At 28.8% G+C, this 15,847-nt stretch overlaps 2 protein-coding genes across 2 annotated transcripts; one reads left to right on the top strand and one right to left on the bottom strand.

Moving 5' to 3' along the window:
- Positions 1–2,624: 2,624 nt before the first annotated feature.
- LOC119600014 (rho guanine nucleotide exchange factor 25-like) lies at positions 2,625–4,501 on the top strand. The gene is given in 8 exon segments (XM_037950011.1): positions 2,625–2,697; positions 2,765–2,928; positions 2,999–3,115; positions 3,176–3,365; positions 3,573–3,710; positions 3,777–4,016; positions 4,081–4,137; positions 4,139–4,501. Coding segments are annotated over 6 exon segments (906 nt in total). The 5' UTR covers positions 2,625–2,697; positions 2,765–2,928; positions 2,999–3,002; the 3' UTR covers positions 4,307–4,501.
- A 5,706-nt stretch (positions 4,502–10,207) lies between these two features.
- Positions 10,208–13,241, bottom strand: LOC119600013. The gene is made up of 3 exons (XM_037950010.1): positions 12,662–13,241; positions 12,418–12,591; positions 10,208–10,585 (listed from the first exon to the last, which is right to left on the bottom strand). Exons 1-3 carry the CDS (start codon positions 12,726–12,728, stop codon positions 10,356–10,358), a joined length of 471 nt encoding a protein of 156 aa, XP_037805938.1. The 5' UTR covers positions 12,729–13,241; the 3' UTR covers positions 10,208–10,355.
- Between the last annotated feature and the right edge of the window lie 2,606 nt (positions 13,242–15,847).

Below are 15,847 nucleotides of genomic sequence, written 5' to 3'. Positions count from 1 at the left end.
AGTATAAAATGAAAAAAAAGGAAAATACATAAAACATTTACTTTATTAGATTTAAATTAAATATGAAATATTATTAAATTAATATTAAAAATATATAAATGTGTTAAATTTAATAATTATAATGAGACAACTAGATGAAAAATATATGCATATATTTATGATGACATCTATAAAATAAACATTAACAAGTTTACAAGTTTTTATTTACTTATTTTGTTATTATTCAAACAGGCAGAAAGGATTTTAAGTCAAAAATATATAAGATTTCTGAATTGTCTAGGGTACAAAATATATTTTTTTCAATTTTAAGGAATAGCTTTCTATCTTTAAAGAATTAAAATATCTGTCAAAGCTGAATATTTTTGAAAATTAAAGTTTTAAGACGTATGTATATGGGGTAAGTTTTTTTAACTTTAGTTTTCTTCTATATTTGTTAACTAATTTTTTTGAAATCAATATGACTTATAAATAAACCTGACCCATAAGATTTGAAGATCTCACTAAAATGCAATATTATATTTCCCAGTGTTTAACTGGCAATTTAGTTTCAAAACTTTAAAAGTTTATAAACAAGATCCTTTTTAAAAGTCTAATATACTTTTGACTTAATTATTTTTCGAAATTATAATCGATTTTTACAAAATAACACTCATACTTACATACCAACAACAACTTCTAAAACTATAATTAATCTATAATAAAATATACAATAAACATATTTATAAATAAATTATTAACTTTATTACTTAAAGGAAAAAAATGCCATATTTATTATCCATTTACAACGAACATAAAATATTGAAAATTAAACAAAAATTCATAGTCTTTAAAATTAATACAAATTAAAGAGAACATAGACAATAGGGAAGCGTTCTAAAATTGTATTAGTTCCACAATCCAGAATGGTTATAACTTGTACTCGTTCTAGTTTGGTGTGGCGAGCAATAATAATATTTCGAAGTTCTTACCTATGAACTTTTTTCCGCGGAATTGTTACACACATAGGAGAAAATCGGGAAATATTTGAATCCGTTGTTATCGGAACACAAGCGAAAAGAAGGTTCGTTTTAAAAATTTCGACATACCCGAGGTTTCCCACTTTACATACCCCTAGCAGCGCACCTGGTGGCACCATTAGAATCAAATTCAAAACTTATATACGAAAATTTTATTCGATTCGTACTGACTGCCAGAAATGTTTCCGTCTTTTTTAGTCGACACACTTTCAATGAAACGATGAATTTGTCGTTCTCAGAACTGGTTCTAAGAAGCTTTTAGAGAACAGGAACCAGTTCTTTCAATTAAAATAGTGTAACTGTGTTAATGACCTATGTAACTCGTTCCACAGAATGGGTTTCAGAAACAATGGTCACAGCACTAGTTCCAATGTTCCTATTCATGAATCTAAAGTAGACGAGTTACATCAAATTCTAAAATTTCGCTAATTCGTCTCTAATTGTTTATATTTGCCTTTATTTTGAAGATAATAGTAAATACTTAAAATATTTAATTAAATAATATGCTTAAATAAAAAAACTGAAAATGAAATTGCACCATTTATACAAATAAACCAAAACAAATGATTTTAATTTGTTGGCAAAACCGATAACGTATGTAAAACATTCACACCTATTCTGCATTTTGAATTCGAAATTTTTTTCGTAAGAAAATTTTGAATTGAATTATTTAGGAGATTGTGTGTATTCTACATTACAATCGTAACAACGTTTTATGTAAGTTGTTCATTTAGTGAAACTTTGGCCGATTCCGTTTTTGCAGAATAGGCAACTTTCATACTATTATTTGTAGTTTCTGGAGCTGGAGTTCAAAGAATTATAATTCTTTAAGATTAAGAACTCAAATCAAAACTAGACAACTTGTTTTAGAAGATTTCAATAGTTTTTTTATTTATTTTATTAGTGTTTATAAATATACTCCAAACAGATTGAAAATAATATTGAAAACATTTATTTGATATTTTTCGTTTAAGATTTGTTTTTATTTTAATTGCAATTTTAAATTAAATAATTAATAAAGTAAAACAAAAGCATTACAATCACAATATTAAATGTATAGATTTATAGAAAATTTAAAATAAAATTTAAAAAAGAACCATTTTATAAATGTATTCCAATAAAAGAAAAAAAAAATATTTTATAGCAGCATGTTAAATAGAAAAAAAACTAAATATTTATTTAAATGTGTCATTATAATTAATTAATATAAACAATTTATATTTAAATAAAATTTGAATAAATGTTAGTTTTTATTGTAAATGTTTAACAAATCAAATAACAATAATAAATAAATTATATATTCAATATATTACTTACAAATTATACTTGCATATAAATGTTTATGGACTTTAAAGATAAATATAAAAATGCCAAAAAAGAAAATTATAAAAAATATATTAAAAAGAAAATATTAAATTACTGAGATTTATTTGCACAATTAATATTTACCTATTTCTCATAAAATTAAGGTAAGACCTTTTCGGTTTTGTTATAGTGTTAGGCAAAGTATATAATTTTATAACTAAAATCGAAGTTATATAATTAAAATTATACCCTATTTTGAGATTTTTATAGAGAAAAATTAAACTTTTAATCTGGCAGCACTGGCCAGACTATTTTTAATTCGCTCTCAGTTTCTTATTATTTTAAGCATTACTAGAATATTCATATAGAATTTGCGGTTAATATTGTTTATATTTAAAAAATAAACAGTTTAATAAAATTTCTAAAAATGTCTCATTTAATAGACAAACTTCAAGAGATTTACAACAATTTATCTATGGCTGATTTACCACAGAGAAATAAATATAAATCCTTTAAGGAATATGCAAAGCATGACATTCCACCCATAGCCGAACTAATAAAAACCGAAGAGAACATATATAGAAACATTGGAAAATGTTGTTTATGGGTAAATATCATGCAAAGAATTTTAAATTGATCAAAGCATTTTTAGAGTGAGTAATTTTCTCATCTTATAGTTATATGGCTGAGTTTTTTAAAGAAAATAGTGAAATTCCTGCACCAGACGATCTAAAGGATCATGATTGTCAATTGATTTTTGGCAATATAAAGGAAATCTATGAGTGGCACAAGCGGTATGTAGAAATAAGTTATTTTTGTTAAATCTATTTATCTTTTTTATTTACTTTTTCCAGACATTTCTCAGAAGAATTGAAAAAAAATCAACATTCTGTCCGCAGCTTGAGTAATGTTTTTATTGAAAATGAACCTCAGTTTCATATGTACGCAAAGTATATTAATAATAAGCCAATATCGGAATATATTATTAAGAATAATATACAATACTTTGATAAAGTCAAAACTTTATTGAATCACAAACTTACGGTAAGTAGAAAACACATAAAACATAACGGCAAAGGTCAAAAACTGTTTAACCCAAAGGATTGATCTGACAGATTGAATCTAACCGCACTTTTTTCATTACATCAGGTTTTCGAGATATTTTAATAGCGATTTGAAAAAAATATATAAAAACCTGATGTGATAGAGAATTTCAGAGGAGAAAATTTCTATTTGAATTTCTTCTTACAGATTGAATCTTATATGATAGAGCCGATGCAAAGAGTGGTTCGCTATAAAATACTCTTGACTGAAATCTTAAAACATCTTAAAAAGAACAAAATGGAGGAGGATTTAGACAGTTTAAATGAAGCCTTAACTGTGATAGAAGTAAACGATTTGTAACTATATTTTATTAAACTATAGCTTTAACATTTAATTTAATATTTGTTTTAGAAATCTTGCGACGAAGCCAATGAATTCATGATACTTAATGGTATACAGAATTTCGATGGTATTATATCGGATCAAGGAAAGCTTTTACATCGTGGTTATTTACTGTGCAATTATGATGGTAAAAAACGTAAATCATACGTTTTTCTATTTAAGCGCTTAATTTTATTTACGAAAAAACCAGAAACTAAAGGAAATCGTAGATATTCCATTGATACCTATAATGCTTGTCTTCAAATACCGGTAATCTGCTTAAATACATATTTTTGTTTTTTAATTTTGACACTTTTTAATTTTGCATTAATAGATGAATAAGCTGGAATTGAAAGAGTTGACAAATAGTAAATTTTTTCTTCAACGAACAGGATCCAAATGCTCCCAATTGTAGAGTTATTTGTGAGGGAGAAACAAAGGAGGAATATAAAGAATGGGTACTAGCAATCAAAAAACAGTTGGCTTTACAAAAGAATTTAATTCATGATTTAGTGCATCCAACTGCAGAAGATGAAGACGAAAGAGAGGTCCTATTGTAGAAGCATAAAACTCATATTCGTACCATAAAAAATAACACTGTGCGGCAGAAAACGTTCCACCTTCTTATTACTTATTACATAAGTCTATTTCGTTTCCTGATATGCACCAATGTCTATTTTATTTAACATTTTACTTATTTTATTAATAGTTTAAAAAGTCTCTCATTAAAATTTATTAATAATAAAATTCGGATGCTAGAGAAAAAACCTTTGTTAGATGGAAAGTTATTAACATTATCAAATTAGCACTATATACTAGAGCCCTGCATGAGTGACTTAAATAATAAATTAAAACATTTGATTTTTTTCAAACACTGTGTTTGACTCACTCATTGTTTTATGAATGAAATGAATAGTATATTTGAAAATAAGGAATGTTAGTCAATACTCAATTCAAACGAAACAAGTAATGAGAGTGTTTGTGTGATTCAATTCAAGTAGTATACAGTGAGTGAATCGAGTGAAAGCAAAACAATTTTTAAGTTCGACAAATTAACAGATTTTTTGAATATTACTTCGAATTTTCGAACTTAATTTCGAATAGTCGAAGATAATATAGTAGCGTCATCAACTGTACTTAACACTGCCAAATTTCAGCCAATTTGGTCCACGGAAACTGGTTTTATCAGCTTTAAATTTTTTTCGAACATGAGTTCGAATTTTCGAAAATTTTTTTTTTAGTTTTTTGGACTCAAAGAATAATTTAAAAGCATAAAAAATTTTTCGAACATAACTTCGAATTTTCGAACTTAATTTCGAATATTCGAACATAATATTATCTTGTCATCAATTGTACTCAAGACTACCAAATTTCAGCGAATTCGGGCCACAGGAACTAGTTTTAACAGCATTCAAAATTTTCACCATTTATTCAAGAAAAAGTTTGAATCGATTCATTCGATTCAAACAATCTATTTTGTATTGTTTTAACATAAACAAATTGTTTACTCGCTCGATTTGAATGTAGTTGCACATTCACTTGATAGTACTCACAACGTTTGAGTATAACAAAACTTTGTAAATACTATTCTAAACAAACAATGAGTTGAGTGCAAAGCAATGAGTCACTCATTGTGTGTAGCAAATAGAGTTACTCATGCAGGGCTCTACTATATACTACATAATTATTTTTCCAACGATAATTACGAATTTTTTGAGAACCATTTTTTTTTGAACATGTTGTATCTACTGAGATCAAGATTTTTAATTCTGGTAGGGAACTGAGGCCCTTTAAAAAAATATCGTTTGAGAAGTATTCCTACAAAAATGAGGTCCATGGGACACCCTAATGGTGTTAGGAAGGCTTTACGTATATCATTATCAATTTGTTTTAAAAGGTACTTCCTGGTGAGGTTGATAGTCAGCATGCTTAGCAGTAGATTATTGCATTAGGAGAAGGGTTACAAGTGGAACACCACAGAGGGTATTTTATCTCCACTTCTGTAGCTACTAGCGGTTAAAGTTATCCTAAGACTATTTGTATCTAAGGGTAGGAAGATCGTTGCCTATGCGGATGACATGGTGATAAGGGCTAAAGGAAAATTTCTATCCACGATCAGTGACATCATGAAGACTGCACTAGGTGAACTCTCGTTATGGGCAAAAGATAAGGTACAAGGAAAAAAAAAGCTAAGTATTTAGGGACTTTCCTTGATAGCAAGCTATCATGCAAGAATTCCATAGGAAAGAATTGCGGCCTGCAACCAGATATGTTAAATTGGATTTACAAATCGATTGTCAGGCCTATTCTAACTTATGTTGGCATTGTCTAGTGGGAGGAATTAAGAAAGGACAGTTACAAAAAGTTGCTCAAGCGGCCATGGACAGCATTCGGAACCAATCACCTATAGAAAATTTTTTAGTGGGTGTGATGGCTAGGAATCTACTAAGACTCTACGAGCCTTCGTTAGTCAAACCTTCAAAAGGATTATGAAACACGTTTGATAGAATTTCCAACCAGGGATGATTGGCTTGTATGCGATAGACTGTTTGGTGGGTGTGCAGTTTTCACTGACAGGTCCAAGATGGATACCAGCCCGGGTGACGGTATCTATATCGCTGATATGAACAGAAAACAGTCTTTCTGACTCCTTGACGAATTTAGTGCCGTCCAAGCACAGATCCTAGTGTTCTGGACAGCGACGGAACTGATACGGAATCATATCGATCCGGGGTCGGTTGTGACAATTTGTGTTGATAGTCATACTGCTCTAAGAGCTTTGGCTTGTAACACGGTACATTCGCACTTGGTTGTAGATTGTACAAATGCCCTTAGGGACATTATGAGACAGTTTGTCATTAGATTGTGTTGGGTGCCGGGGCACTGTAATGTGCCTCGAATGTTGATATTCGAAAGAATTCGTGTTATCATCAACCAATCCTGGAATAATATATTGGACTGCAGAATATCAAAGGCCTTTTGGCCAAAACTCGATATGGAGGATACCAAAAAACTTATAGGACTGGACAGACGCAGTCTAAAGATTCTGATAGGGACGCTAACAGGGCATTGCTCAGTTAGAGCCTTTGTCAGTAAGTGGGATAGTAATATTCCGGACTATGGCTGGTTAAGCGAAGATGAGGAGGAAGTAGAGACGATCGAGTATATAATTTGCCAATGTCCTAGGATACAGTATCTCAGGCTAAAATGGCTAGGGAATATGTTCCATGTCGAACTGGGGTTTTGTCAAGGGAATTAGTCACTTCTATGACTGGGCTTTATATTTTTTAATTCTTTAGAGTAATAACTTAATAAATATTCTAGGTTGTATTTCCTTCTTACCTTCTTTTCTTTGTTGTAGTGTTTTGGCTTCCCTGTTTTTGGATGTTAACTCTTTGAAGGGGATCACAATGGACCTTATGGTCTCCGAGTGAATATGCTCCGTTTTTATGGTGTATAACCCTTCTAATCCTAAACCTACATACTAAAAATTACCCCATGCAATCATCACTTTCTTTTATCTAAGTTCTGTTGTTGTTATTTTTTCAAACCAAGCCTAGTGTCACACAAGTGCATATTTAATGTTGTTGTTATCGTTTCATTAACTTTATTAACATGGTTAAGCATTTTATTTGATTCCCACCTCACCCCCTTCCAACACTAATACTCAACCAAACCTCAATACTCAACTTTCTCTCTCTACTCTTGTTCTTATTCACTTCATTCACATTCAGTTTTAGCGGAATTTTTGCATCGTTCGGTTGTGTTTTGTGCATAAATCAGTTTGTTGCTTAAAATTTATAGTTTTTCTCGAGAAAAACTTAAAATTATTTAGTGAAATTATGGAAAAAGTCTTACTTAATAAGTGTAGAAAAGTTATTGAATAAAAATAAACGGCTAATTAGCTGTAAAATTGGAAAAAAAAAGTGTTAAGAAAAAATAAAATGCCGGTCGGCTATTCCTTTTTGTTATTTTTGCTTATACATATTTAGAAGTTTTGTTGTTGTTGTTGTTAATACCAACAATGCAATGCTATGTCAATTAATCTGGTGTCAACAAGTGTTTATTTGTTTGTGTGTGTTTTTCTGTATTTGCACAAAGTCACAAAGAAAGAAAAGGTAGGTTGACTTTTGTTTTTGTTTACTTAAGAGAATCTTTTAAAAAAGAGAGCAATGATTTTGTCCATATTAAGAGAAATGTAAATCTTAGTATGTATGTATTTTTGAATTTATCACTGATAGAGTTATTCGCATTTGGAAATACAATTGACGTTATGACATTTAGACGTTATTTTCATATCTTTTGAGAAACAATTCTTTATACACAAATAAATATTTATAAATTTGTGTAAAAATTACATAAAATTGTATAAAAATATTTTACCTACCATGTGTATATTTAAATCTATATAATTAATAGGCAAGACGATTTTTTGTGACCCCTTTTACTCTTACAGTATACATCTGATCTGGGCAAAAAATATATCATTTTAAAGGTATTTGTTCACAGATGTGCACAATATATATATTAATGAGATCGGTTCAGAATTTTGGGAGCTATAAACGTTTAAAGTAGTTACTAATACATAGAAACAATAGTCACACGTACGTATTCTTGAAATTAAAAACAAACAAAGCAAGAAACAAAACAAAAAAGTAAACAACACGGATTTTTGAAAAAAGACAGGAGGTGCAGAAACGTTTAACTTCTCTGTTGCTGTTTTCTTTTTGTATTTTGGATGATATTTTGATTTTGTTGTTTTTAATAAGATTTTTGTAATCAAATAAGTATGTAAACAGGCTCAGGCAATGCGAAAATAGGATTTTATTGTTTTATATTTTTGTGTAAAGTGCTAAATTGTGAATGAGATAATGATCAATTTTGTTATAACATCGTTACGATTGTTACCAAATCGAATATTTTTATAAGAAGTAGGACTTCAGTTTTATATTCAGAATTTTCGATTGAAGGTTTTTCGTTATTTAAACTTTTCAAAATAATTAAATTGAAGGACTTTCCTGAGGAAACAACGAACTGGGAATATAAAAACATGTGTAAATAATGCTTGGGGACACCTCAAGATATGCCAAAAAATGTACTGATATTGGTGTTTGACCTGGAAAAATATTGGTAGGACATCAGTACCGGAATTCAGTAATATCGTAAAGTAATGACAAATATCGACAAATATTCAATTCCCTAACTTTTTAACGACTGTAGAATATTTTAAAGACAAAGATCGGAAAACTATAAGAATGTCAAAAGTTATGTATTGAAATATTTTTAAATTATAAAATTATTAACGTGAACTTTTTATTGGTCGTTACACTGCCGATGCTTTTCGATTATGTTCAACGAAAAAAATCGGTGAAATAAAATACTGAATTGCGATACATAATTATTAGTTTTGATTGATTTGGAAGATTTAAATGATGGATTAACGAATTGATTCAATGTCAGTAAGTAATAAAAAAGCCTGTATAAAATATAAGTAAAGTTTAGTTCGTCATGCCGGTACATGATACACCGCAATAAATGGATAGGTATATCGCTTATATGCAGGTTTAGCACAGCGAGGATTTGCTGATATTCTCCTTTTTTGGGTTATTCTAACCAATTAGGAAATAGTAGTGTAAAGTGAAAACTGTAAGTTGAATAGGTGATGGTTATATGCTATATAAAAATAGATAAAACTGCTAGATGAAACTGCTAAATATAAATCATGTCTTTAGGGATAAAGAGTGTTTAACCGTACTTAGCAATTTATCGTTTATTTAATAAATGTAGGTCTGCTGAAGTCTTTGTCGAATGTTATAAGGGAGAATTTATACAGCATATATTTGATGGAAGGACTACTAATTACATCCAAATAAAATTTATTTATAATTAGATAAGACATTATTTATTTTAAATATTTTTATTGTTTTGACAAATTATTTAGAACATTTCCACTCTGTATTTTGAACAGCTAACATATCTTTAATGGTGTGTACAGTAGAGTACTCCAGCATTGTGAACGTAGCGTAAATATGTAGGGGATAATAAGTCGATAGAAGAAATGTTCGTTATTTATTATTTTTAAAATAGTTGAAATACTTTTGTAAAACAAGTTTTATAACTAATTTTGGCAATTGAGGTTTTAAACTTCTGATGGGACTTTTACCAAAAACCCATCACATTTTCTAAAAGAAAACATTAATAATAGCAAATTATACACTTTGATAATATCAATAAAGTAAATTTTTTACCGCAGATTTGAACTATAAAAAAAGGGTTTTATTTTAGCATATTTATGCATTTTTTCCAGCATAAGTTCTGGTCGAATTTCGACCGCTGGGCGAACTCTAGTATTTATAAATGACGTATGTATTAAATGTATACAAACTTTTAAATGAGTGGGTGTTGGTCCGGGTACTGATGATTCCCAAACTGTTGACATTTTAGCAAGAAAACACATAATGTGGAAGGGGGAAATATAGCTTTTTGTTTCTATTTATTAATGTAACAAGAATTAATTTAAACATTTTAACTACACACTATAAACAAACAATATTGGAAATGGTTACATTCTTTTAGATTTCACTTTTAAAGGACTTCTTATGAATTATTCTAATTTAAAAACTGTGCCATTAAAATAAATATTAATATTGATAAATATTTTACTAAATAATTAGACACAACCTTGTTGCTCCAAGCTTTATTGCAAAAATTCTCATTGTCACAGACAAAACATTGTACATCTTGAAAATCCATCATGGATGGATCCATGCGACAACCAATTTCAGTGTCATTGACATCGCCAAAATAACAGCTGCGTACGTATTTTAGGACTTTATATTCTATAAAGAAAACAAAACAAACAAAATAAATTAATAGAATAAAAGAAAACTTAAGTGAAATTGTTGTTGACATTAAAATTTAAATTGTTTATTTTATCTCTTGTTTATATATTTTTGGCAATAGTTTTCATTGTAAACGTAATCTAATTTTTTGTACTACATATATATTTTCATTTTTGTTAATTTAAAATTTTCTTTGGCATTTATCCGATAACTTAATTGTTTAGTTAAACTACTGTTTTGTTGTTGCTAAAATTCTATCAATGAATTAATTACACTGCATTGCCAGTCACAAATGGAAATTTATTTGAAGCTCAAGACTGAAGACTGCGCTCTATTTACCTGTCACAGCTATACTATCCAGAAAAAACTTGGTAATGAATTGTATTTACACAACAACTTACTTCTCCATGACTACTACATAAACAGAGGGAAAAATACTGGTAGAAAAGTTCCGAAATTGATACAATCCGTTGTCAAAAGTGAGCTTACCACGTTTTTTAACATTTAGACAACGGATGTGTATAAAATTTAAATGACACCCAGTTATCATTTTGACAACCACCGTTGTAATTTTGCATCGTTGTCATTGCAACAATGCATTGCTATCATTTCGATTACTCTTTGTGTAATTTCGGCAATAATGCATCGTTGTGATTTCGTATTGTTCTGTTTGACAACATAGCGTTGTTACTTTGATAACACATTATTATTTTTTTGTTGATTTGATAACGTCGTGTATTTTTATATATTTTTGTGGGTTTGACAACTATCCGTACATATGTATGTACTTTGACGACGGATGTTATTGAAAAATTATAAACACTTTGGTGTTAATTTGAGACCAGGCACCCTATTAAGCGCCTGTTAGTTGCGGCTTTTAGGACGTCTATCAACTAACTTAGGCCTGATTTATTCTGACATCAACAATGTCCTATGGATCATTGTAGTTCAGTGTTTAACTCGGTTTTTATTTTATATATGGACTTCAGGTTTTTCATTTCACCTTTTAGTATTCTCTGACTTTATGTTTTTAGAGCATTTTCTTTCGACTGGAATATGGAACTTGACCTAGTCAATACATTAACAACTGGTGTTTTGGCTGGGGAATCTATACAGTTATACTTTCGCTTGCTTTATATTAGAACCATCCGAGGAGCATTTGAACTCCATAGGCACCTACAGACATATATCAGTTTTCCATTTGCCCAGAAATTAGCCACATTACCTAAATTATTCATTATTATGGGTTGTAGCGCGGTAAACCCATTATCCTACTGTTTTTAGGTATATTTTCTAAATGACTTTAATTAATACGATAAGCTTCATGAAATGTTTGTTTAAAATTTAATTTTAAAATTAATATTCACCACTCTGGAAAACTACAACTCATTAAAAATACTCATTATTAAAAAATCCTTAGCATATATTTAGGCTTGCCTACATTAAATTTGTACTTGTTAATTTCTTTGCGTGCAAACAATTACGATATTACATTTGTAATCTTGATCAGTAAAAAAAAGGAATTTATGACACATTTTTCTTAAGATTTTAATGTTCACATTTTTTTAATTAAATGTTATTTAAAACTTATCTACCTATAAACACAAATTAGATTTATTACAATTTCCTGTTGTTATTAAAAATTCTGCCAAAAAAGCTAAAATTATTATAAAATAAAAATAACAATATTGAAATATTAAAACACCCACGTAATGACCAATTTAATTATCTTTAAGTGACATGTGTTTTATGTCTTCTATTGATGCAATAAATGAAATGAACGAAATAAAATATTTTTTTGTTGAAATTTTTATGTTAACTTGGCTCACCTTTATAGATTTTTTTCATACAAGCTGTTGCATTTAAATATTCCAAATCATTTGAAAGATAACGTGGTGGGGCCACCTGATCACAATCGATCTTAAAATACTCCTCCATGTTAAAGTCTTCGCCACAATTGGTTTCCGATACCGATTCACAATTATAACATTGTATAGCGGAAGCTGGTTTACATAAGTATTCAAAATTGTTGTTTTCTTAAAATTTATTTCAAGTAAGATTTGACAAACCCACCTGTGATTATGAAGGATGAAAGTAATGTTATTATTACCACAAACGAGTGCGTTTCGAATGCAGTCATAGCGATGTTCAGTCGGTTTTTTTGTATAATTTTGTGTATTTGTTTTTTTAAGTTGTTTTTTATAAAAAGTCCATTAATTTTTTTTTGTTCTTGCTCTACTTAGCTTTTCCTGCTTGCTTTTTAAAATTTCCACTTATTTTTTTTTCTTTGTAATTTAAAATTTTTGTTTGTTTTTTTGTTATTGGTATTTATTTTCATAAATATCAATTACGCTAAAATTGTATAAACAATAAATTTTTCATTATTGGTACAAACTTGAATATGAACATTTTGAAGCAAACATTTACACACACAAACTTTTCGTTTTTTCTTTTTTTGGTATTTTAGAATATTTATTTTATTTTTTCTTTTATTTCAAAATAAACTAAATTGTTGCTGACTAATACTAATACTTGTGTTGCGGTTTTTTAAATATTTTTCGTTCTCTAAAATTTTGTTTAAAATAAAATTATTCCTTTACACGTTCTTTTCACTTTCATGCTCAATTTTGTACTGAAAATATGCTGAAAATAAATTTTCCAAATTTTCCTCTTTTAAACAAATGTATGTATGTATCAGTTTTACTTTCTGTATTTCAAAACTATTTTGGAGCGCTAAATATCAGAAGGTGCCAAATATAATAAAAGCGACAAGCGATAAACTACAAAAGTCCAAAAAACAGATCATATCTTTTCTTCAACCAGTTTCAGTTTTTCATTCAGTGGCAATTCATTCGCCTGTCGTTATAATTGTGAAATCTCCTCCTACAAGAGTTTAAATCAGAAAAAAAGTCTCTTTTTATTTGATTATACAAATGTTAATTATTTTAATTTTGGCGCTCCTTTAAATTCTATAAAAGAAAAGCAAATTTAAGAGAGAATGAGTACAGAAAAATTATAAACGGTTTAAAATAGAATTTCCACACAAGTTTATTTTTCTTTTTTTTTTTTCTAGCAGTTTATATCCCTCTTAAAAGTGGATTTTGTGTATTTTTCTTTCTGCTCATCGTCTGTCGCATTGTCTAGCTGGCAAATATTTTAGTTTAATTTAATTACTTGTATTGGTCAGCCTGTTCGCTTAATTAACTTTGTTTCTGGGAGTGTCTGGGGACGAAAGTATTCTAAATTCAAGGTTTATATTTTTTATGTGCTGAAAATGTGCGTATATTCTACTTTTTATTACTCAAACTACATACTTTGTTTGGGTACATAATACTGATACATTAACGGTTTATTTTAAATTAAAACTCCTTTTTTAAGTAAGTTAGACAGACATACACTCTTTGTGACTTTTATTTTTAGATGCGTCGTAATATTGTAACTTTTTACTATTTTCAGTGTTTAAATATTTTACATGATTGATATTGCGACATTCTATATGATTGGTCTTTAGATTTTAGAGCGTATTTTTTCACATCATAGCGTTAAATAATAATTAATCACAACGTCTAAAGTATTAGTAACACTTTGTATTACCAAAAAATAGGCAATATCGATACTCGAACCCACTACTCAATACTTAACAGCATATAAAATCACTTATTACACACATACATCATACTAATGGTGATTAGTATAGAAAATCGATTTTTTAGATTTACAAATCACCAATTTAGGTTGTTTTCTAATCCACATACGGAAGTACTTATTTGAGTTTTTACATATAAGTACTTATTTGCAAGCGAGCGTGTTGAGCACTTGCTTCCAATGTCTCACCGTTATAAAAAAAACGTTGAAATATGGGATTTTAAACATTCTTTTATTATTCACTTAGTTATATTTGTATGTACGTATATGGGCAATTTCGTGTCAAGTGACCCAACTCAAAAGGTTATTATATCGGATTCAGCTCTATCGGTCAAGAACTGCCGAGCTTAGAGCAGGACAAACTTGGACATTTTGGTCATACAGGGTTTTATTCAAATAAGTGTGACTTTTCACCTATTAAACCGGCAAAAATTGTTCAAAGGAGTTCAGATAGCTATTTCTTCATTGCTTCCAAAAATTTCATTTAAATTTTTATTTTTGAATAACATCTGTTGTCATGTATATACATACATACAACAACAACATGTAATGTTGACCACGCACTGTTGTCAACATTGCAACCATTCATTGTCGTAATCTAAATTTTATGCACATCCGTTGTCTAAAAGTTAACAAACTTGGTAAGCTCAAAATCCGTTGTCAATAGTGAGCTTACCACCATATTGTACAGTGGAACAAAAAACGTTCTAGTTTTAAAAAAAGAAACTATATTGGGTGGAGATATTAAAATTTCTACAAAATTTCAAAAACTAATTTTCCTTAGTGTTACAAATTCTCCATTACTAGACAAATTAAGACAAAAGTGTAATTATTTGACTTTTGAACTTACTGGTTTTAAGGGGTTTCTTCATGCAACCTTAATCATCGTCCAAAAGTATGAAATCTTCAAAGTACAATTTTTTAGATAAGTTCCAGTCTGTTTTAAATTCATGAAGACTTTCCGAATCGTTTTCACATTTTGGATCTATAGACGAATCGCTTTCGTAGCAGTGTATAGCAAAAGCTGGCGATGAAAAAGCTTACAAATATAATTGAAAATTTTGTTAAAAGCTATTTATATATGTACATATTTTACATTATTATTACATACCCGAACAAGACAAAATGGCCATAATTGTAAAACCTAATAAATTCTTTAAGGTCTTCATGATTTTTTTATTTTAAACTAGAATGTTTTTTATATATACATATTTTGCCTTTTTTGGTCATTCTATATTTCTCTAAAGAGTTTTAACATTGACCGATGATTTTTAATTACTAACCAAATCAAAGTTGTTTTCTAAATAAAGTAAACATAATTTATTCACCGGTGGGTTACACCTTGGGATGCCAATTCTATAATTCGAATTCCGTAAATACCAGGATTGTAAGTAATTACAATCCCTAATTATGGCATTTGGTAAAAGTTTAACGGGATAAATCAATTTTTGTTTTTAATTAAAAGCTTTAAGTCAGAGGAGTAAATACATAAAAACTTTAAATTAACATTTAGTTAGTTCTAGTATAAAAAAGCTTAAAAATAAAGCTGCAGAAAAAGTTGTATTTTAGTTAATTTAATTAGTGAAGACATAATCCATTTTATGTCTAACAGAT

Source organism: Lucilia sericata, unplaced genomic scaffold, assembly GCF_015586225.1.
Source record: "Lucilia sericata isolate MDLA Ls3-8-SP2 unplaced genomic scaffold, ASM1558622v1 Contig000100F_arrow, whole genome shotgun sequence".
Taxonomy (NCBI): Eukaryota; Metazoa; Arthropoda; class Insecta; order Diptera; family Calliphoridae; genus Lucilia; species Lucilia sericata.
The sequence above is the reverse complement of the archived record's forward strand: the minus strand, read 5'-3'. Positions and strand labels throughout refer to the sequence as shown.

Excerpts from the sequence above, each read along its gene's own strand:
- LOC119600013 (XM_037950010.1), bottom strand. The coding sequence starts at position 12,728 with ATGACTGCATTCGAAACGCACTCGTTTGTGGTAATAATAACATTACTT. Across the intron at positions 12,592-12,661 it reads TTCATCCTTCATAATCACAG|CTTCCGCTATACAATGTTAT; the intron begins GTGGGTTTGTCA and ends TATGTAAACCAG. Across the intron at positions 10,586-12,417 it reads TATGAAAAAAATCTATAAAG|AATATAAAGTCCTAAAATAC; the intron begins GTGAGCCAAGTT and ends TTTTCTTTATAG.